Here is a 27,798-nt window from a genome sequence, read left to right as displayed (position 1 = left end):
CACCCGCCCCTTTCCAGCTGGCTTCTTTGGTCCCTCCCACCCGCCCCTTTCCAGCTGGCTTCTTTGGTCCCTCCCACCCGCCCCTTTCCAGCTGGCTTCTTTGGTCCCTCCCACCCGCCCCTTTCCAGCTGGCTTCTTTGGTCCCTCCCACCCGCCCCTTTCCAGCTGGCTTCTTTGGTCCCTCCCACCCGCCCCTTTCCAGGTGGCTTCTTTGGTCCCTCCCTCCCGCCCCTTTCCAGGTGGCTTCTTTGGTCCCTCCCACCCGCCCCTTTCCAGGTTGCTTCTTTGGTCCCTCCCACCCGCCCCTTTCCAGGTTGCTTCTTTGGTCCCTCCCACCCGCCCCTTTCCAGGTTGCTTCTTTGATCCCTCCCACCCGCCCCTTTCCAGGTTGCTTCTTTGATCCCTCCCACCCGCCCCTTTCCAGGTTGCTTCTTTGATCCCTCCCACCCGCCCCTTTCCAGGTTGCTTCTTTGATCCCTCCCACCCGCCCCTTTCCAGGTTGCTTCTTTGATCCCTCCCACCCGCCCCTTTCCAGGTTGCTTCTTTGATCCCTCCCACCCGCCCCTTTCCAGGTTGCTTCTTTGATCCCTCCCACCCGCCCCTTTCCAGGTTGCTTCTTTGATCCCTCCCACCCGCCCCTTTCCAGGTTGCTTCTTTGATCCCTCCCACCCGCCCCTTTCCAGGTTGCTTCTTTGGTCCCTCCCACCCGCCCCTTTCCAGGTTGCTTCTTTGGTCCCTCCCACCCGCCCCTTTCCAGGTTGCTTCTTTGGTCCCTCCCACCCGCCCCTTTCCAGGTTGCTTCTTTGGTCCCTCCCACCCGCCCCTTTCCAGGTTGCTTCTTTGGTCCCTCCCACCCGCCCCTTTCCAGGTTGCTTCTTTGGTCCCTCCCACCCGCCCCTTTCCAGGTTGCTTCTTTGGTCCCTCCCACCCGCCCCTTTCCAGGTTGCTTCTTTGGTCCCTCCCACCCGCCCCTTTCCAGGTTGCTTCTTAGGGCCCTCCCACCCGCCCCTTTCCAGGTTGCTTCTTAGGGCCCTCCCACCCGCCCCTTTCCAGGTTGCTTCTTAGGGCCCTCCCACCCGCCCCTTTCCAGGTTGCTTCTTAGGGCCCTCCCACCCGCCCCTTTCCAGGTTGCTTCTTAGGGCCCTCCCACCCGCCCCTTTCCAGGTTGCTTCTTAGGGCCCTCCCACCCGCCCCTTTCCAGGTTGCTTCTTAGGGCCCTCCCACCCGCCCCTTTCCAGGTTGCTTCTTAGGGCCCTCCCACCCGCCCCTTTCCAGGTTGCTTCTTAGGGCCCTCCCACCCGCCCCTTTCCAGGTTGCTTCTTAGGGCTCTCCCACCCGCCCCTTTCCAGGTTGCTTCTTAGGACCCTCCCACCCGCCCCATTCCAGGTTGCTTCTTAGGACCCTCCCACCCGCCCCATTCCAGGTTGCTTCTTAGGGCTCTCCCACCCGCCCCTTTCCAGGTTGCTTCTTTTATCCCTCCCATCCCCCCTACCCTGCACTCTTCGCTACTGCACTTTACCCACTCTGCGCCACTGCACTCTACCCCTCTGCGCCACTGCACTCTACCCCTCTGCGCCACTGCACTCTACCCCTCTGCGCCACTGCACTCTACCCCTCTGCGCCACTGCACTCTACCCCTCTGCGCCACTGCACTCTACCCCTCTGCGCCACTGCACTCTACCCCTCTGCGCCACTGCACTCTACCCCTCTGTGCCACTGCAGTCTACCCTACTCTACACCACTCTGCCCCTCTGCACTCTACCCACTCTGCTCTACTCTGCACCACTCTACCCCTCTGTGCCACTGCACTCTATCCACTCTGCTCTACACCACTCTACCCCTCTGTGCCACTGCACTCTACCCACTCTGCTCTACACCACTCTACCCCTCTGTGCCACTGCACTCTACCCACTCTGCTCTACACCACTCTACCCCTCTGTGCCACTGCACTCTACCCACTCTGCTCTACACCACTCTACCCCTCTGTGCCACTGCACTCTACCCACTCTGCTCTACACCACTCTACCCCTCTGTGCCACTGCACTCTACCCACTCTGCTCTACACCACTCTACCCCTCTGTGCCACTGCACTCTACCCACTCTGCTCTACACCACTCTACCCCTCTGTGCCACTGCACTCTACCCACTCTGCTCTACACCACTCTACCCCTCAGCGCCACTGCACTCTGCTCTATTCTGCACCATCCTGCACCACTCTATCCCTCTGCCGTCTACGCCACAGCACTCTACCCCTCTGCCGTCTACGCCACTGCACTCTATCCCTCTGCCGTCTACGCCACTGCACTCTATGCACTCTGCTCTACAGCACTCCACCCCTCTGCAGTCTACCCCACTTCACTGTACGCACTTTACTCTGCACCACTTTATGCTGCTGTCCTCTGTGCACCACTTCACTCCGCACCCCTCTACTCTATGCCACTACCCTCTACGCCACTCTTCTCCACACCACTTTACTCAACTCCATGCCACTCTACTCCCCTCTACTCTTTGCCCCTCCCCTCTATGCCCCTCCCCTCTACTCTATGCCCCTCCCCTCCACTCTATGCCCCTCCACTCTACGCTCCTCCACTCTACGCTCCTCCACTGTACTCTATGCCCATCCACTCTACTCTTCGCCACTCCAATCTGCGCCTCTCCATTCCACTCTACACAGTGCTACTATACGTCACTCTACCCAACTCCACTTTACGCAGTGCCACTATACATCGCTCTACCCCACCCCACTCTACACAGTGCCACTATACGTCACTCTACCCCGCTCCGCTCCATGTCACTCTACTGAACGCCACTCTATGCCGCTCTGCTCTACCCCTCTTTGCTCTACCACACTCTACTCTATGCCACTCAACTCCACGCCACACCACTCTTGTCTACCATATGCCACTCTCCTCAACTCTATGCCACTCCAGGCCTCTGCACTCTACACCACCCCAGGCCACTCTACACTACGCCAGTCCACTCTACTCTATGCCACTCCCATCCGCTGTACGCCAGTCCACTCCACTCCACTGAGCACCACTCCACTCTACTCCACTCCACTCCACGCTGCTCTAAAACATGGCTAAAATACATTGGCAAAGCCAATAGCTCTCACGTAGGCAAAACCTATTGGTTTTGCCAGTGCTTGTTTTAACATCACTCTGGAATATATTGCTCCGGTTTTTTCTGCAGCAACAGAATTCCATGTTCACTCCAATAGGGTTCCTGCCACATACTGTTATCCTCGTGCTGTACATGGAGTGGCACAACTGGTTCCACTTTGAACTTGGCTGATCCTTGCAAGGAACGTTGGTGTGGTGTTTGCTCCTCCCTAACCAGTATGTTTGTCCTGGCTAACATTGGGATTTGATGAGTTGTTGAGGTTTTGTGATTAATGCATTGCACTGTCCCCCAGGCCTCTGGTCTGGACATAGGACCTTGGAAAACTGGGGTCTGTCTTATTGAAACTTCGAAACATACCATGCTGCCCACTTTATCCTGTGACTGATGCGTAAGTTTGCCTGATTGCTTCTTGGGCCAAATCCATGCATGTGCGAGTAGTAGTCTTTAGTTCAGCTGACGCAGACTCTTAAACACCTGGTAATGATGAGTGATAAAATAAAGGATTTTCCAAGGCTTGAGAAAGAGTTGCTAAATGACCTTCACTAACCAATTGCATGCTTCTTCACTACTCAGGTCAGTGTGCCTAATAACTCCACTACCCGTGCCTTTAGAAACAATACTTCCGGTACTAATCCCACGCCTCCAGCCTTATCTGGGTATTCTGGCATTCTGCCCTAATCATGGAAGTACCCTAGCCAATTCTCTTTGCTATTTCCTTGCATGAAGGAGAAATGTACTATTTGAACACAAATCTGTACACCGATGATCCCAGTACAGAGGTCATTTATTTTGCTTCGTGCCTGAAACTTTCTTTTCATATTGGTTCGCTCCAGCCAGTCTCTGCCAACCAGAGCCCAATTTTACTTCCTGCAGTCTAAGACTTTGCTGTTTTCATGGCCAGGTCTTGTTTTGCTTCAAGACTCTAATCATCACCTCCACTTAGTTTGCCTCAACACCAGATGTCAAGTGAAGGCATCTGAGTTGGAAAATCCAGCACACATGCCAGCTGTTAATTGAGGCCAAGTGTCCATGTCATCTTCTTGGTAGTGCCACTTTGTGACTGCGTAACCAGGGTCACATGCAACTTCCTTTTGACATGAGTGAAAGGGGAGGCGTGTGCATTACTATTGCCAGTATTTAAATATTACTACTGATTCCTGTGTCCACTATATGGTTTGGATGTCTGTGCTATGCAATTATTCCCCTCGCGATTAGGGCCACCTCTGTCTTAGTCACAAAAAAAGGAGGCAGTGGGCTGTAGAGAACACTTCCTAAAAGTGTAGAGGTTGACCACTTCTAGAGCTTCTTTAGTCTCCAAAGGTTCAAGATTCTAAATCTGGCTAATGTGTGCACTCATTTAGTCCAGAGACTAGTTGTGCTTTGTGAACCAGAAGGATGCATACTTCAAGTTCCTTTCTGTTAGGCCCATTGCCGGGTCCTTGGGTGCCTAGTGATCACTGAGCATAACCAGTACAAAATGCTGACATTTGGCATCAGTGCAGCTCCACATGTTATTAAAAATATTGTGCATTCTGTTGAATCCTTTCTACAACTGCAGATGGTGAACTCCTACCCATCCCTGGATGTATTTCTGTAAAGACACTATTAAAATCTTATCTCCTAGCAGCTTGGACCTGTACCAGGATCCTTTGCAATCTTGAGGTCTTATCAAACTGCTCCAAATTTTCCCTGATTCCATCCAGAAGAATCTAATTTATTGGGGTTGTCAAAGGCATAATTGCCTGCCCGTCTCTCAAAGAGGCAGTCCAAATCCTTAGTCCACGCATCTCTTTTTGAACGCTGAGATGGAAGGCCCGTCCACCTGAGACACTGCAGGTTTTGATTACCTTAGATTCATTAAAGTACATAGTCCTGCGTGAATAGTCTAGTGTCCGGGCAAGTGCCTCCTGGTCTAGAACATTGTGGTTATCATAACCCAAAGAGGAGGATCTGTGCTCATGCAGTGAGTGGGAAATGATCCAGATAGTTCTTCACACATTGTTTTGAGGTATGGTTGATCTGGATATAAGAGACTTTTGCACAGGGAACTGGCTGATGCTCTACCAGTTGAATTAAGTCTACAAAAAGTGATTGATGGAATGCTGGAATTTATCTCAGCCACTAGTTGTAACTCAGGCCGCAATCCAGTCCATTTTTATTTTGCACACTGTTACCTCAGTTTTGACACAGTCACATTTGTCTAAGTAAGCCAGTAATCCACTGATTACATGACATCACAGTGCCTGTTGTGAGTTCCCCTGGATCAGTGAGTGCCCCCATCACCAGAAAATCTCAATTGTAACTAGTGGGTGAGAAGCAAGCCTCATTATCCATCTCAACACTGAAGGGGCATTTAGGGTATACTGGTTATCCCTGCCTGCTACTTTCCCCTCCGTAGTCCTGTTTCTACTGGATTTCAAGACATCAGGGACTAGTACATTTGTACCCTGAACCAGACTCATGAGACTAAAAACCTTGTCAGCTGTGGACATCATGGGAGGTGCTCTAGAAAGCACCTATAATTCTATTACTGAAGAATGTTTTTAAAAAAAAATAAACTATTTTAATTAACTTTTATTGCATATATGAACACAGCAAATGGTAGCACAGCGAGCACCACATAGTTCGCACATTTGAGACTTTTACTTGTTTGTTATTTCCCCCTACTCGTGTCTACCTGTCCCAGTCAATAGTAATTCATCCATTTGCCCCAAAGCCTTGCATGTTTTCGTGGGAATCCCAGAGAGGTGTAGATAGGGTCCTCGAGCTTGGCTTAAGGGTGCATTCTTAATCCTCCTGTGGTAACTTTAGAACATATTTTTAAAATTATTCCTGGTGCACTGGATGCATTCCCATAGATACAGTGATGCACAATCACTGCATATTGAAACCCCAAGAAATATTTGCTAGAATCTATGATCTTCTTTTTTAATAGATTTTGCACTGAACTGATCCATAACACATACAAGAATACCCAGGTGTAGCCAAACAGTTCCAATAGATAACAAGGCCAAAAGTCTCCCTGTCAAATACTTCTCCAGCACCTAGCATTAAGGAGCTGCAATAATACTTTTGGGTGCTTCCCTAGCCCAGAATGTGCTACAGTCTTCTCAGTCTTGATACCTGTGGTTAGATCAGTTGAATATTTACTAACCTGTAAATTCATTTTCCTTACATTGGTTTACCCCATCATGAAGCATGCCTTGAGGTGGAGCCTCAATATTGTCCCAGCTAATATGATAAGCCTTATGAACTGATGCCGAACTGTGACATGAAGCTGACTTTATGGAAAAGAGCCTTGATAATTATGTTGACATATACAAGAGGGAGCAAGCTTCAATTACCATGCAGAGTTGAACCTTGGACCATTTTCCACCTATGAGAACAAAGTGTTGCTTGGAACATGTGTGGCCTTTGGCTGAAAGATCCTGCCTGAATTTCACTTGAAAGAAGCAATAGTTCTTCTGTTCCTCTTTTGTAAGCGTGTTTGAAGCCAGCAGCTGAAGTCAAGAAATCCTCATACCCTGTTTACGGCAGCACCATCTGAAGATGTTTAACCATTAGGACCCCATAACACTCGATTGAGAGGTGAGGCTAAAGTAACTTGCACTGCTTTACTACCAATAGGCCTTTTGTTTCGACAGAATCCTGAGTCTGCTCTGTGATTCTTGGCATCTGTTCACTAGGACAAAGTGGGGCTCGCAACAAACCTCTTTGTCCTAAAGATGTCTGAATTTCACCTACATGAAAAGATACTTCTCTCACTCTTCTTTGTGCTCCCATATTGCTTCTTGGCTGAAGAGGTCCTGCACTACATTGATATCATGCATGCTGCTATGGTTTTTGTGCTGGCTAGCTCTTAATCACGTTTTGGAGTACAGTTGCTGGCAAGTTCGTACTTAAGATCACTCTTGACATATGGCTCAACAACTACATATTTGTTTGCAAGTTTCTACAGGGAATATCTCTTCAGGTAATGTTTAAGTGTATTCCCGAGTGTTAGTGTGCCATCTGTGCAATTCCCCAGGCTTGTTCTTGTGAGAAAGCTTTATGTGGCAGCCATGTATGCCACCCCACATGCCTTCTACAAGTAACTTAATTTTGATATTGCGTTTATAGCCGATGTACATGGCCAAGAGGTCTAGAGAAACCTTTGAATTAGTCTGTGTGGCTGCTGCATACTGCCTTTTCTTTCTCCTCTGTTTATTTTTTCTCTTGCTGTAAAATCTTTTTACACATTAGGAGTAGAATCAAGTTTCCTTTTAGGTGATGGTATTTATTCCCAATTCCTAAGGTCTTTCCTCTTATCAACACTTTCCTGGTTACCCCTCTGCCATTGATCCGAAACAACACAATGAGTTGCTACATTTCAAAAGTGGCGATTGCGCAGTTTATTTCAGGTATAGGTCAAGAGCATATGGTGGAGTATACGCAATGAAGCATGTGGGATACCAGTAGAGCAATTGAGAATTTTTGGGAAACGTTTTCCACCCCCGCCGCTAGCCAAGAGGTTGAGAATTGAAGAGCTTCTTGAGTTAGGAGTTACTGAGTCCCAGAAAGGTAACTTTATCTTAATTCCATTGCATCCCTCTCTGTGTTTTGTGTAGGACTGCATGTTACACATGTGTTTACATGGGCATTTGGTAAGTTAGCGCAACCGTGTGATGGGATCAGTAACTACTTTGATCTACTTGATTTGAAAATGGTTAGCAGCCTTCATCCCTGATTAAAAGAATGAATTAATGTGTATTGCAAACATAGCTAATTATGTGTAATGTGGCTAGGCATCTATTTACGTTAGTGACACCCGGGCCTTGTGGGCGTGGTATCCCCTAACATTTTTGGCTGCTGAACTCACACTTTGACCTTGAGCTACTAGCCTTAGGACTTGAGCGGGTTTGGCACCACCGTGCAGTGCTAAAGTGCTGTGCTTTTCATATACATAATGTGGATCATTGTATATATGATTGGCTGATTTGAGTTAACTGTAATTCCCTTGTCATTGGGTAAGACCTATACCAGGGGCATGTATCTCGAATGTGCCTCCGTGTGCATACCTCACTGGTTGTTCCTCATCGATTGTGCCACAGGTTTACCCTGGTGGGGCCTGTGTGCATGGGTTACTGTTATGCAATTTGGTATTTATAAAGCTACATGCCAATGTTCTGCATGTCTCCTGCTGTATCGGAGTTGTCCCTGGTGACAGGGTGCGGTGTTGGGAGGAAGTTGGGCAGGTGTATGTATGTGTTACCTGCAAGAGTCGTAAATGACACCGGATGGTGTGTTCGGTACGATGGGGCCTGCTACTCACATGGGATTAGCATGAGGGGGTGTAGATAAATGCTGTTGAGCATTATTTCCTACGGGCAGAATAGTAAAAGGATAGTGTTTTGGTATTGATGAGTTTGTAATGGCGAATTCTCTCTGGTATTCAGAGGGTTTCAACATTACGGTGCTGGAAATGTCACTTTTAGAAAGGGAGCGTTTTGATGCCTGGACTCTGTGTCCCTGGCGGCCTGTCTCCTAATTCATAACTTGGTGCTAGGGGGTCAGCCACATCTGTACATGCCTGATAAAGGGCTGTAAATGAGGGGTTCACAGGAAACTGCGGACCTCTGACTCGAAGGGGCATTTCTGGTATGGTTCGGTGGGGTGGAATTGGCACCGGCATTCCAAGGGGCAGGGTCTTTGGCCCACTAAAGATTGTGTTCAAACCTCCCGGGGGAGGATAGTAGACAGGGCAAAATTTAGAGAAGGTCTGTGCATTTCAAAGGTGGCCTGTTGAACTGATTGTATCTTCAAAGGCCATGGTAGGTATAACTACTGGGACTTCGGCCTCCGAAAGTAGCCACACTTTTGGATTTGAAACCCTACTACGTTGGTTCTATACTGGGACATTAACATGAGGAATCATTAGGGCAGGAGGGACTGCCACTGGATTAGCCACTAACTTGTGGTGGCTTGGAGCTTGTCGTGCTCCAAAAAGGGGACTATCACTTGATGGAGTTTGTGTTTTGCCTGGACGTTGCAGGCCTGCAGCTAACAACTGTTGTTGCCTGTGTCTCGAGGTACTCTCCAAGGGCCGGTGAGCTGGCCTCCTGTCCACGAGATCCCAGGGACACAAAGGATCTCGCTGTCTACACTAGATCATAAGGCCTGTGCTGGATGTGGCAGAGACAGATCGTGGTTGGGACGAGGACCATCCTGACATACACCATCATCTCGCTGTACAAGAGGAGGGTCTGCACAAGATCAGCAGCCATCTGAGGTGCTGAGACGTGGGGAGTTTGAGGTGTGCAGGGGAAGCTTACAGAATCTGTGGACCTGTGCTTGCAACCAGGTGACCTGTGCTCATTTGCGTTCTGGAGCGTGTGATGTCTGAGGGGTGTAGGGGGAACCTGAGTCGGGTGCTGAGACTGTCTTCGTCCTCCAGATCGGCAGGACGACGGTACCTGAAATTGCGGCCTCTGCCCGAGGTCATTGACTCCCTCTCCCTGGCCCAAGCCACAGGCTGTTTTGTTTTGCAGAACACTGTGACGAGACCCTAGGGGTTTTGTGTGCCTTGTTAGAATCTGAAACTGACTGTCGGGAGTCTACTGCAGGTCACTCCTCCGCTTGAGGGGAAAACTTTTTTTTTTTTAATTCACTTTATTTGCCATTTTCATAATAATTGCATTCCCCACATGTTACTCATTGTTATTTTGCAAGTTAAAACGGCAAGCTGGTGACATGAAAAATAATGTACAAACATAACAATGCCTGTCCTCTATAAGACCCAGCTCAGCCTTCTGACTCTATACATCTCTGGTGCTTTTAATTGCATACATAAAGACCTTCCCAAGATAAACATTCTAACAATAGATAACACCCCTACACCCCAATACAGTAGTATTTATTTGAGAACATGTAATCTGTTTTTGCTTCCCTTTTTATTTATTTTACCCCTCTCAGTGGGGACAAGTCCATCTTGCAGTTGCAATGACAGGGAAGCGTTCATCTCAAGCAAAACAATTCCTGAGGGGACCCCAGATATCTTTTTTGGCGAGACACCTGTGGCTGGATGACACCATAAAGCTCACTGCTCGTGTTGCAATATGTTCGGCTGTGGAGCCAAGCTTTTATTGTAGGTGAGGCTCTACAGCCCCACTTACGAGCTATCTCCCTCTTCGCGAGTAAAAAAGCATTGACAGTGAATTTGCGTACCCCCTTGGGGAAACCATGCACATAATCCAAGAGTGCGGTCTCAGCTGGGGGTTTTATCTCCAAATTTATCATCTTAGCCATTTAATTGCACACCGACTGCCAATAGGCCCCAATCTTAACGCAGTTCCAGACAAGGTGCGCGAAGTCAGCATGCGTAGCCCCGCATTTACAACAGGTATGCGGCCTGTGGGGGTCAATGGTGTGCATTTTCTCCGTGGATACATAAATTCTCCACTGAAATTTAAAGTGTAGTAATTTGTGTCGACTGTTTGTGAAGACTTCTTTGATTTGTGTGCAACAGAAAGCCCAGTGCGAGTCCTGAATTGGATACCCTAAATCGCGCTCCCATGCCTCCCGCATTGTGTCATCCCTGCTAGGGACTAGAGCCATGTACGGGCAATACATTTTAGAAATTAGGTGTTCACCACCGGGGCTCGTAATCACTGGGTTAAAACGGGTTAAAAGATGCGGGCTCCAAGGGAAACTCGGCAATCTCCGCTCATAGTACACAGCGAACCCGGTTCAGTATAAAATATCCATAAATGTTGCCTCGCTGAATCTTCTCTTCTCTGAACTATAAAAGATGTGACCACCGGTGTAAAAGTCTCCGACCTTTCTAATTGAATATTTAATGAGTGTGCGCTATACTAACTTCTCTTGCATAGTGGGTATCCACGGGTTATTTAATATCGGGATCTCGGAAGAGTATAATGTAGGTGCTTTAGTGACTCGCACCAATTTCTGCTAAGCCAACTGGTAGTTGACACAGTTTGAATATCCCGGGGGTCTCTTGGGAATCCCCAAGGTAGCACTGTGTTCAGGGAAGCGGGCAAAACCAAATCCGCTTCAGGTCTATTGTAAGGAATCCGAGCATCAGGATGGTACCAGGAGTGCGCAAAGCTACACTGCGCTACCAGGTAATATATATTAGAAGATTTGGTACAACAAATTCCTCTCTGCCATAGGGCAGGGTCATGGTGTCCCAACTGACCATGGGCCTCTTGCCTCGCTATACCATTCTGATAAGGCGGGAGCGCAGTGTTAGGAAAAATCTGTTTGTAAGCAGAATGGGAATGTTGTTAAATAGGCACAAAAACCTCAGGAGCACAATCATTTTTGTTAACGCCACTCGACCCGCAAGAGAGAGGAGGAGCTACAGCCATCTTTCCACTTGTAACTCTAATTTATGCATAGCGGGGCCATAGTTCAATCAAATAATTTGTTCTGTGTCTTTGTGGATTCCCAAATATTTGGCCAAGTCAACACACCACTCAAGAGGGAATTCACAACTCCATTTCATGGTGCTTGGAGTAAGGGGAAATATTTCTGATTTGCCCCAATTGATGCACAGGCCAGAATACCCACCAAATCTTATAATCTCCCTAATTAGAGGTTCAAGATTCTCTTGAGGGGCGCGCAAGTAAAGAATAATATCGTCCGCATAGAGGGAGATGAGGAGAGGGCCTGTCTTAAACTGAAGTTCTCTATGCAGATGTCGTTCTTGGACATGCATAACCAGGGGGTCCATGGCTAGAATAAAAAGCAATGGGGAGAGTGGGCACCCCTGCCTGGTGCCACGAGAGTTGAAATGAACGCAATAATGTGCCATTTAAGCGCAGCTGGGCAGTAGGGGCATTGTACAATAAAGCTGTAAGGTCAATAAAACCTCTCTTGGCATGCCCATCCTTCTCCTCACTGCCAGGAAGAAAGGCCACTCCAAGGAGTCGAAGGCCTTTTCATTATCTAGCCGTACTGCCGCTGCCAGCACCTCAGGTGAAATTCTATGCATCACTGCGAACAACGTCCTCAAATTGAGGGCTGTCTATCTGTGAGGGACAAATCCCGACTGGGCCGGGGAAATTATCCAGTCCAGCAACAAGGCCAGCCTTAACGCTATCATTTTGGCTAAAATTTTATAGTCCAGATTTAAGAGTGAAAGAGGTCTGTATAACCCCAGGTTTGGGCAGCAGTATTATTACCGCTTCTCGCAAAGTAGGGGGCAACTCCTTGTGCTCAAGGGCCTTGTTGTAAACCTCAAATAGGCGTGGTGCCAACAAATCCTTTTAAGTCTTTTATAGAAGTCGCCTGTAAAACTGTCTAATCTGGGGGCCGTAGAGCCATTTATAGCTTCTATAGCACTGATGATCTCCTCTTTTGAAAAAGGTTCCACGAGGAACTCATGCAGGAATTTCTCAAACCAGACTAGGGCAATCTCGGACAAGTACTCTCCTGGTCTGAGACGTTGTGAACCACCTGAGATGTGTACAACCTGGTGTGGTACGATAAAAATTCATCCCGTATTTCTGGGGTGCCCGTGAGAGTTTGGCTTGTAAAGGAGCGCATTTCAGTGATGTAAGAGCGCCCAGGTGAGGGTTTCAAGTGTTGTGCTAGTGTATGCCTCGGCCTGTCACCTTCCCCATAGCGGAGGGCGATGCCATACTTAGTTAAGAAAAGAGTTTCCCACTCAGGGGTCTCCCTGAATTACGTCAAAAGGGACAGTTGTAAGCTGAACCGGTCCGGATCAGGATGCACAACCTGTTCTCTATTTAACATATCCAATTTTTGTTCAATATGAGCTATCGTGGCCCTGAGATCCCTCAACACCCCGCATGTTTAGCGATGCAAACTCCAATCGCGTAGGCCTTAAAGGCCATCCAGAGTGTGGCCCAGGAATTAACGGATCCAGTGTTGAGCTTGAAATATTCCTCTATTGCTACTCGAAGCTCTGACTTAAAAAGATCATCCAGTAAGGCTCGCCCCGGAAATCTCCACTGTCTCTCACTGCCTTCTGGCCTAGGAACACGAACCCTCAACACTACCGGGGAATGGTCCGAGTATGTTCTAGGAAGAAGTTGGAAAGATTTATACCAGGTTGACAAATTGGGGGGGAATTAACCAATAATCTAGCCTGGTCCAAGTATCGTATTGGGCTAAGTAGTGAGAATATGCCGGTTCTATCGGATTTCGCTGACTCCAGATATCAACCTACCCAACTGAGCCACACAGATCTAACAGCGCTTGGCGCGCACGTGGTTTAGTGTCTGGGGAGGTCAGTAGCTATCAAGAGCTGGATCCACTAAGAGGTTAAAGTTGCCTCACATGCATATGTACTTGACTCCAAGCTGCAAAATATGTGCATGCAAGACATGGAAACACTCTGGACAGTCGACATTTGGGGCATATATATTCACAAACGCTATGCGGTGACCCATCAGTTGACCTACTACCATTGTGTAACGCCCTTCTTTGTCATTGTGTAGCTGAAAGGGAAGATGTTTGTGTATTAATATTGCTGTACCTCTTGCATAAGTGCTATAGTTTGCAAAATACCGGTGAGAGCCCCAACTAGCTGCAAAAGCAGTGACATCAGTTCATGGGGAGATGGGTCTCTTGAAGAAATGCAATGTCGCTCCTGTGTCGCTGTAGGTAATGTAGTACATGCTTCGCTTTTCTAACGTTATTAAGCCAACTGACGTTCCAAGTGATGAGCGACAGGTCGGGAAATGTGGACAGTTTACCTAAGACTGACATTTATACTATAAAACCGTGATTGTTGTTGTACGTCGGAGTAATCTGAAGTCAACAGATGAAACCATAGATTATGAACATCCCCTCCCACCACCCACCCCTGCGCCACCCTACGCAGGGAACAACCCCGTAGAATAGACAGTCACATGCATCATGCAAACATTTCAATAACGTAATTAGGTGATAAGCAAGATACAGTACGAACATATGACACATTTAACGTGCTAAAGACGCAGGGGGTGGCAACGCCATGCCGGAGACCCAACTTTGCAATTAACTATATTGACTAATAAACATCCCAACTCAACCCTAGGAGAAGCTATACTGAAATGAGCCATATTAAGCCGAAGCATAATGTTTGGGTCATTCTGAAGGAAAAAGTTACACACTGGCCACTGACCCGCTGTGAGGGGGAGAAGTATGGACTGTGTCTTTACTCTTTTGGCTGCCACTGTCTTTGTAATCTCTGCAGAACTCCTGAACCGCTGTGGGGGTATCAAAGATCTGGGATCTGCCCTCGACGTACTCCCGAAGTTGCGCAGGATATAACATACCATATCTGAGTCCCAGATTCCGAAGTCGTCTTGACACCATTATGTTTGCGCATCGCCCCCTGCATCATGGCTGTAGAGTCAGGGTGCAGGGCCAACGCCAGATGATAGCGCCCTGGTGTCTTGCTAGGCGCAGCGCCATGTCCCTGTCATGGATGTTTAGGAGGCACGCAATTATGGGTCTGGGTGGGTAGCCTGGTTTAGGGCGAGGGCCAAGATGACCGATGTGCCTGTTCAATAATAAATCCAGGAGTGAAGGCGTCTCTTCCGAATATGTCGGCCAACAAAGTTTCAACAAACAGGGCCACTTAACTGGTATTGGCCGATCCGAGGACTCCCAGTATGTGAAGGTTGTTGCGCCTGCTACGCGCTTCTAAATCTTCATTTTTTTATTGCAGCCGCCTTAAGGATGTTTTCTACTCGCTCCAGGCGTTTGACGGACTGGGCAGCACAGTCTTCAAGGTCAGACACCCTCCCTTCCACTGTGTCAAGGCGCTTGTCATGCACATCTAGTTGGCGCCCAGTCTATCCAGGCGCTTTTCCAGGGTGTCAAACCGACCATCCAAGGCCCTGAATCCTGTTCTCAATTCCTTCAATAACGAATTCGAGCCTGTAGGTGGATCTTCAGTGGAGGCTGCGTCTAGGCCCTCCTCAGCCATGTTGGTAATGGTCTCTGGCGCTTTCTCTGTAGTTTTACTAAACTGCAGTAGCCATTGTTTATGGTCTTTACGACCCATACCTCCCTGCCGTCACCACTGGTTTGTAACATCAGACGCGGGCTAGGTACTGCCAAGGGGGCCAGCGGAGCACTGTAATCTGATCAATTCCATACACCCTCAGCGACATATACTAGTGGGTCAAAAGACTCCTTTCGCTAGGTATTAAAGATAATCAGCCCTTGAAGGGTCCAAGAGTCCACCATGTGCACTGGGTTATGTTTGCTGCCGATACCGCCGCCAGTAGGAGCTCAATGTGTTGGCTACTGTGAAATCTATTCGATTCTCATGGGGCTTTCCTTCGATTACCTGCCATGCCCCTTAATATGTGATATCTAGGAGTACTGGTCTCACACTGTCGGGGCTCAGGCGATGTGTCCTATATGTGCGAGACTCTCTTCGGCCTTACTGTGCAGCTGTGCGGGCTATTGTTGGTAGTGCACGGGCAGGGGGGGTCCCAGGCCCTGTTATACCCCCCCCCCCCCCCCCGGCCAGCCCGATCAGCCAGATGGCTATTTCCCAGGCTCACCCGTGGCCCCAAGGAACAAAACGGGCTGGCCGTGTTCCCATAGGCAGTGAGGCGGCGGGCGGCAGAGGAGGGGGTGGGGGGGGTGGGAGGACCGGGAATCAGTCACGATCACCTCGCCTGCAATGCAGAATGAAGTATGTCGCACCAGCCGCGTTGCCGAAATCCTCGGGCTGTAGATCACGGTCGGCGCGACCTTCTCCCAGGTCTCGCTCTGTCCCAGCAGTCAGACCCGCCCATGCACGTTCGTTGTCCATGGAGTGGGTCGATTTCTTTAGGTTTGGTTGCACAAAAAAGGTCCGCTACACCACTGCTTCTGTTATGCGGGTCAGAGCTCCCTCGATGATTTATGGTGCCATCAGTTCAGATAGGATGAGTATGTCTGGATCCTCCGGCGGAGCTTCAGCTCTGCGCGACTATCTTGGTCGGCAGCCTGGCCACGTCCCCCCGAGGGGAAAACATTACACCAGACTTGGAAGCACACCATCTTCCTGGGGGTGCAGGGGTGTATCGATCATGCATTTGTGCAGGTTCTGTCGGACGCCTGGAGATCTAATCCGGATGGACGAAACTAAGTAACTGTTTCTTTCCGTGTTAGGTGACTGTGACTGTCTAGTCAGCGGAGCACCAGTCGGTGCAACGTGTATCAATGGCTGGTGAGTTTAAAGACTGAGGGGCTGGGTCACAAGGCCTAGTCATAGAACTGTGACCACTTAACCTTTCTGCTAATGGGAAAGTCCGACAATTGCATATAACTTCAAAGTGTACATACAATGTGTGTGTTTTTTTAATTTCAATAGAGAAGTTTGACAATTGCATATTACTGTAGAGTGTATATACAATGTGTATCTTGCTTTGATTAGTGTGTGCATATAATACAAAGACAAGTGTTTTCATACAAACGGTGGGAAGTCTTTTTGTAGCGTAGGCAGGGGGATGCTCTGTCAATACTTTACACTCGAGCCCAGAGGAAAAGCCTGACAGCTCGGTGCCAAGCAACCAGAGGGTAAGCACAGGTTATTGGACAAGTGTATCATACTAATTCTATTTGGAACGGTAGATTCTGACTGGCTTCGATGCATCTTAGCCGGCCCGAAGCCGCTGGGTCTAACACCGGCTCGGTTGAGGTTTTGAAATCAGTGCTTTGTTGGGGCACCTTTAGTCAGCTCTGTGCCCTGGCAGATTTGCACCAGATAGTTGATCTTTATGCAATTTTCTCATTTGCTGTTACTGCAGTTGTGCATTTATTTCTCGTGCTGTATGTACATGACACTGATACCTTTTAGGAGCAACAGAGTTATTCTTTTCTTCGTGTGGAATGCATTTCATCACAGCTTTTACCAGCCAAGGAGGGATGTCGGGGCCTGAGGAGAAACCCATGATCAGGCCATACCAAAAAGTGTTCAAATTAATCCCACACTGCTGGAGGCCGTGCCTAGAAAGGGGTTATGGATGTAGGCTGGGAATTTCGAATTCCGAATACAGACGTGACAGAATATTGCTACAACAATATCGACAAACACAATCTCGAAAGATAAGTTTCTATACATTTTCTGTTCCTAACTCCACATATGTACCATGGTGATCTGTCTGTAAGGCATGTAGATTTGGAGTTAGGAATATTACATTCTTCTCTTCCACTGGGTACTTACCTTTAGATATTTTGTCCTTTGAAATTGTTGTAACAACATTCTGTCCTGTTGATATTCGGGATTTGATATTCCCTTCTACAGTTAGGACTATGCCGGTATAATTTTGCTTATAGCAACCCTTTCTTCTTTGAAAGCAACCCCTAAGCCTGCAACCTCCTGAGGAAATGGCAGTGTAGGAGTATAGCGAGTCTGGCTATGAGGATGTTGTCCTAAAATGAGTAGTTGTGCAGATTAACCATTCCACCAAACTCCTCACTTCATTTTTTTTTTTTTTTTTTTCTCAAATCTGTTTTATTGAATTTTACAGGTACATACAAAGAAGCATATTTTCACGTTGTTCATGCATGTTGCCACGCATCGACAATAAAATCGTGTTTTCATTGCATGTAAGTTGAGCCCTTTAACATACACGGCGCATTCGCCGCCCCCGGATTGGTTACATGTACAACATACGGCTCCTTACATTAGTGCGATGCTTCACAAGTCGATGACTGGTTAGTTACGGCAGTCCCACAAGTACAGTCTTTCAGTTAATTCAGCGTGGACTCTCCTCACTTCATTTATAATGGCAGTTTGATTATAATACTATTTAGTTCTTTCAACTCATTGCATACTTGGAAGCTTTATTTTCATTTTAAAGTGAATCATTTCTATTCAGAGCACCCTGTTCTTAAAAGGTTCTACAAGTGCTCATGCCACCAGTCACCTTACGACTAACATTTACAATAACTAAGCAGTTATTGTGATGAATACTGCTAAGCTTTTTATCTTCTACCCCAATCACGCTCCTGGCTTCTAAAACCTGATCTAAATCTATTTCCCGAGCTTGTCATACAGGGGAGAGTACAGGTAAGACTTTAGCAAAATATTTCTCATCCCAATCATAACGTTTGTCACTGGGACAAAATTCTCTTTAGATAGGGTTGCAGATTTTCTTTTTGGTTAGGTTTGCATACAAAATTACAGATGACTTTGAATATACAGCTTTAACATCCCAGAGGCACGTAATGTCTTCATTGTTTAGTTTTGTGTGCCACAATTCTGTTATTTGACTTACCCATGGCCTTCTAAATATGTCTCTTGCCTCTCTATTGCAGTTTATTATGTAAATACTAGTACAGAAAGGAAGCTTGTGTACCCTATTCAATATATGCCATGTTAGCACACATCTATTGCCAGTGACACTTGTACATATGAGAAAGCTTGAGAGCCAGCCCCAAGTACTATCTCCACTGTTTCACTTCAAATTTGTCAGTAGTCCTGCATCTCCCTTCTTGTGTCGCTGCTCTTTAAAAGAATTAGCTCTTAAACCTATGCAGTATTTTGACAAACGATAACCATTTTTGCTGTTGAATTGCAGTAAAGCACACCTTGACATTTTTGCTTGCTAACTTCAAATGGTTATTCTTTTTAAATGCAAAACTAGAGATGATGCCATAATTTTTGCAGGAGGTGATTTCACCACTATTGAGGTTTAATATATTTAGGTCATCATCTTATCAAAATCACAGTTTTTTTAAAATTTGTATTTAATGTTGAGACCTGAGCTTAAATGACTAGGTTGTCTGATTGGTGTTTGATTTAACTGCATCACACTTCTCTTCAGCATCAAACAGTTTCATGAAGTGAATGTTATCAACTGTGAAGGCTGTGTGCTGACTAAATTCTAGGGGAAAGATCAGCAGCACAGATTATTGGACAACGGCGCCATCCTACCTATTCAACTTTTCTCGTTCACTCTATCAGCTCCTCCCCATCCCTTCCACAGCTCCCACGTGATCACAATATTAGTGAGACCAGTAGAGGTGGTACTCGTATATGAGCTGTTTCACTAGTACAGCAGGATAATCTGCAGGCTTGATGTTGTGTACTCGCCCATAGGGGAGGATGGCTATTAGTCCATTGCCAGACTCCGTAGGCTGTCCGTTGTTGATAGGTGATTGATGTTCATGATTATACGCCTTTTTCAAATACCCTTGTATAGCCATTGACCTTCTCTCTGAAAAGCCATTTTGTTCCTAATAACCAGATACTTCACCCACACCATGCATTGTGTAATCATGTTCCTCTTGTTCTATTTGTTGCAATCTCCTAATCTGGAATTCAGATCACTACTAGTTAATAATAATCTTAGTAGTTCAAAGATCACCATCTCCATTCTCTGCCTTATTCATCCCCTTTAAACAGAACGTAAACGATCAATCCAAAATACCTTCTTGCATGCAAGAATCAATTTACTGTATCTTACTCAGTATAATTTTGGAATGTGATTGTGGATTTGAAACTGATAAATGCCATGGTGTCGGTCGGTTTTATTATTAGATGTATGATTGTGCTCTTCATACTTTAATTTCACTTGTTGTTTAACCAACGTAAAGGAGACCAAATGGACATTTTATTAGACATGTTATAAGTGTTCTGTCATGGTTGTAGTAGTTTCTTTTTACCAACCGTTTACTCGTTTGGAGATGATGAATTAGATTTCCAGTAATCTAATAGTTACAGTTTAAACTAGCAAAGTTCCAGACTTGTTATGAAGCACCATGATTTGCGACTCCTTTAGGTTGTTTCTTTGCTGTCATTAGGTAATCTTTTAGATTGTGCTCTGTTTGGAATACAGTGTTTGTTATGGTCTGGCTTGACAGCGCAGATGTCGCCGTGCAATTATGAGAGAATCGCCAGGAGAGGGCTTGTGTTCCGCCCTTTTGTTGGGAGCCAGGAACTCATGTTTTGATTGGGAAGAGATTTTGCTTGACTTCCTCACAGCTGTGATATTTTAGGTTATCTATCTGCTCATTACTTGAATTTTCCAAGGCTCCCACATACCATTGTAATACTATTAAAATGTCTTGGATGACCAGGTAATTTTTGGCGTTTGTCTCTGGCAGCAGCACAGATGGGAGGCGAAACCTTTAGTAATGTACATTCATTTTTAGTTCTGGCTTGACAATGCATTCATAAGTGTGACCTATTGGCATTGTCAGTGCTTGTTTTGTAATAACAGTTCAGCTGTTATGAGAACCTACTGTTTTAACCGTATTATTTTAATGGAATTTGTGAATCTTTAAAAGTGAAAGTTTTTTTGGTATCTTTTTTTATTAATTCTGTTTTTACATCACTCACCTCTTTTTAAGTGGAACCTTTTCAGTAGCCTTCACCAACAATACCTTCAACTCAGTGGTGCTAGTTCGGTGACCAAGGATGAATGTGTCCTGTTAAGAAGTTAGCCTGTAACTTGCAGGTGCCAGACAGATCTGAGCATTGAGTGTGTTAATGCAGGTAGTTTCCTAACAAGCATATTGAAAGTTACCTTTTGGACCTTACTCTACTCCTAAAGCTTGGCTCTTGAGTGATTTCCAGATTGAGTTTAGTGGCCTCTGGTTCAAAGGAGCTGCCAACCAAATATCTCTAGTGTGATCCTCCTTCCAGGGATTGTGTGTTTCGCTGACTGCAGAGCTTCATCCAAATGTTGCTTGTCGCTGATCCATGTTCTCAAACATGAACGATTGAAAATTCTTGGAGCGCGTCTCTTTCTCTGCCCATCAGGACTCATTTGATTCACTCTTGCAGAAAGCTCTTAGCATGTTAATTATGCCTACCCGATATTTTGGCCCCTGTCAGCAGGCAGCACAGCTCTCTCCTCTCCAGTTGAATCCTTTTGGTAGTTTTTCGAGGACAGCTTGCAGGTTGTTGGTTTCTGTCAGTTTCGCCTTGCATCATGTGTGCCAAGACCTGGCACTCACAGTGATGTGCACCAGCTGCATTGTAGTTTCCCACAGGCTGCTCTTTTTACTTGAAGGGTAAAGCTGACAATAATCCGCAAATATGACAGTGATCTCTTGAGGTGCCACACCAGGTTGGGCGGGTTTGTGTGTTTTTAGGACATAAGCACGTGCATAATGAACTGAAGAGTCCCACATCAGCACTTTTAGAAAGCCTATAGCCTAGCATCATTTAGACCCCTACTGGCGTCCTTTTGTTAGTCATTGACATTTTTTTTTGTCTGTTGATTTGAAATGTGACCTTAGTGTCACTAGTTCATCATAGTAAAAGCCAGGGCTACTGGCAGATCCTGTTCTATAGTACCAGTTGGTCTGTGCTCATGTTTCTGGTGATTGTATTGTTAGTTTTGCTTTCACATGAACCAGTGTTTCTTTTGTTAGCAGACAGCAAAGGAGAAAATGGAAGAGCAGAGGAGAAAACCCAAACAAAGTGTCCTCAGCAAACTGGAGGAGAAGAGAAGAATTGCCCGTAAGTTCTGGTCAAGTTCATAGGCGCATGTTTTAGTGTTTCGTTTTCGGAGATCCTGTTAAAGGGAAGGCTCTGACCAGTCTAGATATTAACGGAGTTCTGACTGTGGAATGTCTGCATGATAAGATTTTTATGAACACTGATGCCCATTCGTCTGAGGTTTGTATATGATGTCTAAAGCACTAGGAATTAAAATAATGGTGGGACCAAAGTTTTCTCTGCTATGTAGCCCTAAACCATCACATTTTCTCTTGGTGAATCCTTCTTTTTAAAACTTTGGTTTTTGCTGTTGGAGGGCGTTGTGCATGCAGTGTGTCCTCTGATCACTGCAATGAGTTTATAAATATGTAAGATTGTCCATTGCAAAGCTGCAGTGAAAGAATGCTGTTAACACTGCATTGATCATGTAGCATTGTAGTTTTGTCTCACTTAGTAACAATCCTGCAAAGCTTGTACTAGTCTAGTATTCCACAGAGCGTCCCTGGGACCTGTAGCGTTAGATTTGTGTTTCATGGAACTGGCTGCTCTGGCTAAATGTTCTCTGCTGCAGTAAGTACTGTAATGGTGGGACTCTTTCAAGGAGTGGCGCTCCGTAAATGTTTACAAAGGGTACACAGATTGTTTTTGGATCGTAGTTTGATTTCATAGAAAGAGCAGCTCTCACTTATTGTCCAAGTGCTAGTGCAGTGCATCCTGTAGCATTATAGTTCTGCCCATTGCAGGAAATTGCACTCATTCACTGGCGGTCTTTGGAAGGCTGTATTAAGTCTGTGAGATTGTAGGATTTATTGCCTTTGCCTCACGTTGTAAAAAGTCCAATGAAATTGTGGAGCTTATATGTTTTCACTTATTGAAAAGAAGGAGGATTTCTACAACAAACACGTTCTGTATAGAACCAAATGTAAATAAGTCCATAGATAGGTTGGATACTCATAGTTGAAGTCAGAATGATGGCATTATACTTTGACATTGTAACACACAAAGTCTGATAAAGGTAAAACAAATCATGAATTATTCATTCGTGTGTAGATTCAGTTTAAGGGTGGGTGTTGGGGAGATGGGTGGAGTGAATGCAAGGAAGCAAGCAAGAAGGATGAGTTCAGACATTTTAAAGTTCAAGATGATTGAGGGATGTTTTAAAGGTGATCATGAACGTGTGCAGTGAATGGTAGCTGTCAACCCAATTGCAAGTGCTGAAAGGACTTATGGGAAGTTGGAACAGAGTGAACAGAACTCTAGGAGATGCAGATGGGACAGTACGAAAGGTAACATGAAAACCAGTCAACCAGCCCAGAGCTGATTTAGTGATGCCAAATGTAGTAAATGATGATGTGGTTGGTTTGACTGATGGCGAGAGGTTGAGGAAAATTGGGATAGATGTTTCATATGGTAAGCAGTCGCTATGATTCAATGCATGAGAGTAATTTGTTGACCACATTTGATGCGTGAAAGGGTATTTTCCATAGCATGAAGTGCTCATAAGTCTGATTGGAAAGTATGAAGTCATTTGTGAATGAAATAGAGTGTGAGACTATTGAACACAAGATGGTGCTGTATTTTGGAGGAGGGAAGTTGAGAAAAGGGAGGAAAAGGTGTGTCAGCTTTAGGTGTTGAACAATGATAACATGTTTTAATAAGCAGGGACCAAAGGCAAGAGCTGAGAGAGTAAGGTGTTGGTGATGATCAAACAGGGAGGGGAGATTAGGAATATGATCTGTCACACCAAATTAAACATGGAAAAGACCAACAATTTTGAGTTAGGCAACCAACCCAGTGACTGGGCCCTCACCAATGGCCCAAGGCTCTCGGGCCTTGCCCCACCCCAATGCCTGCTGTTAACAATTTGAGTTTCTGGCTAGACAGAAAGCACTCAATGAACACCCATATCACCAAGGTAGTGGCTTCCTGCTTTGGAATACTTAGATGGCTGAGAAAGATTGCTTGCTGCCTACCATTCCCAGCCCATAGACCACTGCCACAAGCATTGATTCTTTCCCGACTGGATTATGGCAACATATTCTATCTGGGTGTTACTAAGGGTGCTCTCAGATGACTGCAGCTAGTTCAAAATTCTGCTGCAAGGATGCTTCTAAAGCCACCAAAATTCACCTCCACAGCTAAGCTTTTGCATGAGCTCTAGTGACTGTTGATGGAGAAAAAGGACTCATTTCAAAATATTCTGCCACATGCACAAAATAAAGGCCCTAAATGTCTGATACCTGTTGTGTCTCTACATTCCACATCGCTCCCTTCGATCCAGCAACGCCAGCTTTTTCTCAGCTCCACGAGTAAAAAGAACACACCAAGGAGAACGGACATTCTCCTAGTTAGGACCCGGACTATGGAACACATTTGCCACAGTCACTGAGATCCTGCCAGTCGCTTGCCATATTTCTAAAACAATAAAAAACCTGGCTGTTCCAATAAATAATTCCATACATCTCTGATGGCGTACTATGTGAAGGCCTAGCACCCGTCACCCATTGCGGGTAGCTGTCCGCTTTACAAAACTACAATAATAATCATTACATCTATAGCTGATGTTTAAAGGTGTCAAGATTTTTGATTGGTCTTTAAGCGAGAAGTTTGGCTTTTTGTCTCTGAGAATAACAATATTAATAAACAAGGCCTTTTCTTTTACTTTCGTTTGAGTAAGAATAGTAAAAGTCTTTTAAATGAAAAAGGAAGGTGTTGTTTTGGGTTTGTGTTCCCTGGCTCCCATCTCCTGTATTCTCTCAGCTGTACATAAAGCCGCCATTGTGACAGATCTGAGATGTTGGGATTGCTCATTCTTTATTCTACTTAAGCATGTCTTGAAATTTATATGTGAAGCACTAAGCAGACAACCAAAATTGACCGTAGGAACTGGGCACAGAAGCATTTGGAGTGATGACTCGAATGTTTGCCAAGTGCATCTAAATGCTTTACAAGATATAATTGTTTAATATTAAAGTGTGAGTAGTGCATATGAGAATATACCACTGTGTCCTGTTCTGATGCTAATTCTTAAATAAATGGTGTAACTATACTTGTTGGTGAGAAATTGCATTTCCCGGTTTAGAAACAGGAAGCATTAAGCTTAGGGTCTTATTTCTTTTAGAGACAACCACCAGTGCAATCTTTTGCTAAACAAAACAAAGTTTAAGCTTTGATTTTCAGATCTGTGAAGACTAAGGTAAGGTCATGATATGTCATTGCTGCTTGGCTGCTTTCCTGATAGCTTACACGGCCTGTGAGAAGGAGACTTCAATGTCAAGAATACATTTGTGGATGGTCATTACAGAAATAGAGGTACTACTGTGGGTGGGGGCTTAAACACCTCTCTCCCATTGAGGTGGGTGAGAAAAAGATCAAAATTGACAGTTTTCCCAGCCACCCGCTCATTACATCTTGAAAAGCCACAGGAGTTCTGCAAAGTAGTAAGCACCCACAGTGTGTGGCCTCTGCAGTGTACCAGCCATAGGACGGAGTCTATAGTGGCACCCTGTCCTGGGATGGGTTGTGTCTCTAAGGGGCACCTCCACAGTGCACCACATCGAGAAAATGCAGCCAATGTAGACCTCACATTGAGACCAGAGCATGAAGCTGTTCTACGTGTGTGCAGTGTAAGTCGTTGTAGCGCTATAAGATTGATTTTGCTCATCAGAGTTGTGAGGATGTGGCCTGTTTTGCATGGTAAGATCTCACGGCAGTCAAGGACTGCACACTAACCCATCTGTCAATATTTTCAGAAGGGAACTCAGGCTAGCAGATGTTTGCCATCGGCTGGAGCTCTCGCCTGGAACCGTTAGTTTTCCCATATTGGGGTGGGCCTTTCATCCTAACAGTTGGCAGCAGTTTCATAATGAGGCCACAGGAGTTTGCTAGTGCTCCAGGTGAGGCAGAACTTTGTTTACATGTTAGAATCAGGCTAGTACGCCTCAAAAAAATATTGGGATGTCACTAACAATAGGCCAAACCCATGAAGTAGCCTAATAGATTTGCAAATGTTTGCTCCTGTGCTTCCACCTAAAACTTATGTCAGTAGTGTAACTGTGGTAGGTCACCGTAATATTTTTACTACTTTGTCCAGATAGAGCCATTAAGGTATACATATATACTTCATTTCATTGTTAACTAGCTGCAAATAATGGATTGAAGCCCAAATGCCCATACATTATAGTTATGAAATGTGTTCACCAAGAAGTTGACACTAAACTTATAAAAATAATTATTATAATATGCACTGACTTAAAATATTGTATGAAGATCTAGTTTGTGATTGTGACACTTTTAAAAGGGTGGTCCATTAACATTAGTAATTTTTAGGCCCTGCATGTCATGGGTGTTTGGTGTGCAAGCTAAAAAAAAAAAAGCACCTCTACACAGCTTGGTGTTTGTAGGGACTGAAGCTCAGTGGTCCTGGAAGCATGTAAAAGTAACTACTTGTGAAATGGATGAACTAACAACATAACGGAATTACTGGCACGTGAAAGTTGCAGTGTAAATTTAAAATCAAACTCCAAAGCGGTTCTTCAGTTTAATATTGAATTCTGAAAACATGGTCACTGTATGTTTGCTAAAAGCCTCTATTAAGAGCACGTTAGAAGAGAAACAAACACCTTAAAAATGCTGCGGCCATCTGTGCTTTGACGACCTTTAATGAACTCCCCTCTTGGAGGACTTAATCTGATATTTAAACACCTATGTCGTGGCTCGGAATTAGTTACAAACCTCCATAAACTAGGGAAAGAAAGAGGATCTCATCACTTTCCTTTGGGAAAAAAATAAAGTGCAGGGTATAGCTTCAGTTTGTTGGTCGGGACTGTACTCTGCATCCAACCACCTCCTGCTTTAGGATAGTGGAGGTCCATTGGAAGGTGACCCATACCAGTCCGATACTAGGGTTTTCTTTGATTTTCATAATGTTTATTCTGGATATTTTTCTTCCATCAGAGATGACTGAAGAGGAGCAGTTAGAGCTTGCAGTGAGGATGAGTAAGCAGGAAGCAAGCCAGGCCACCTACCAGCGGGAGGAGGAGGATCAACTGCTGAAGAAGGCCATCACCGAAAGCCTCAATGTAACTACAGGAATGAATGTGGTGTGCAGTTAAGAATGCTGTACAAACTTGAGTATGACGTACAAGTCAGAGCACTTCCCATCAGTTGTAGGAGATAGATGGGGCAGGACGGTGCCTCCTTTATGCTTTGATAGAGGCGTAATTGGGGTGCTAATGATGGTGAAGGACATACGCGACTGCCTTTGGAGATTCTCACATTTGGAATTGGATTAAGGGACAGCTGTGGGGACAGGGTTCTAACGCACATTATTGCACCAAAGATTATTCAGTCCTCTCTTGCATAAAGTTTAGGATGACCTGCTGAGTAGGCCAACCGAAGGTTGCATTGTATCTCTAGCATAAGATTCTCTCTGCATTCATAAAAGGTAAAATACATCTGCACACGTGAGATTTCAGAACACACACACTTTTAAAATAATTGTGTTCAAATTGAAAAGAAATAGACCTGGAAAACTTGCCTGCTGAAGTGCATCATTTTGTGTCATTGTTTATTTTCTAAATACATCTATTAGATATATCGAGCATAGCAGAGTTTGCTTGATTGAAAACAGTGCATCACTATGATTTATTTTTAAAACAAAGAAGGAAATGGTGCTCTTATACCACAAAAGAGTCTAAAATGCCCCCCGCCCCTTCGAAGCTGCACTATCCCATTATGTCAAATGCTTGCAGTAATCATTAAGGCTATATTTGACTCTGTTTTCCTTGCATTCACCTTCTTTGATTGACTGCTAGATTTTCCAAACGTTTTTCTCTGTTCTGTAGACACTAACTCAGTTTTAGCACCAAGATACCTATTAGTGTTCATACACATTCAAATACTTTTATTCATTAATGTTTTTGCAAGTGTTTGTATCTCTACTGTGAGATTCTTTTCACCTTCATAGTTTCTCAACTTCCCTGTCCTTTTTACATAAATGCCCAGCTGGGATATCAAGATGACCACAACAGATAATCAGGTTATCTCTGTGTTTTGTCTTTCTGGCTCTCATACAATTTAATAGACTATCTAGTGTAAAGAAAAAAAAAAGTGTTAATTCTGCCCAGTCCTGTATTTTTAATAATTGGTGATATTGGTCAAGAATGTTATTTTGTTTGATAATGTGAACTAGGATTTTGAGATCCTCAGGGACATCATTCACCGGATGGCTCCTTTATGAACTTCAGCTTTTTTCGGGAAGTTTTCTG

General features: G+C 45.4%; 1 protein-coding gene across 6 annotated transcripts in view; it reads left to right on the top strand.

Moving 5' to 3' along the window:
* UIMC1 (ubiquitin interaction motif containing 1) overlaps window positions 1-27,798 on the top strand; it is a 458,461-nt gene that overhangs the window by 165,598 nt on the left and 265,065 nt on the right. For 4 of the 6 annotated variants that reach the window (XR_014966701.1, XR_014966703.1, XM_085618307.1 and 1 more), the window contains exons 3-4: window positions 21,463-21,550; window positions 26,486-26,610. Coding sequence is in view for 3 of the 6 variants with exons in the window: in XM_085618307.1 (XP_085474433.1) it covers window positions 21,463-21,550; window positions 26,486-26,610 (213 nt within the window). In the remaining 3 variants the exon portion in view is untranslated. The remainder of the gene's footprint in view (window positions 1-21,462; window positions 21,551-26,485; window positions 26,611-27,798) is intronic. The other 2 variants (XR_014966702.1, XM_085618308.1) reach the window with 1 other exon arrangement.

This window comes from Triturus cristatus, chromosome 7 (assembly GCF_964204655.1).
Source record: "Triturus cristatus chromosome 7, aTriCri1.1, whole genome shotgun sequence".
NCBI classification, from domain to species: Eukaryota; Metazoa; Chordata; class Amphibia; order Caudata; family Salamandridae; genus Triturus; species Triturus cristatus.
Note: the sequence above shows the minus strand (reverse complement) of the source record. Positions and strands in the feature narration are given on the sequence as shown.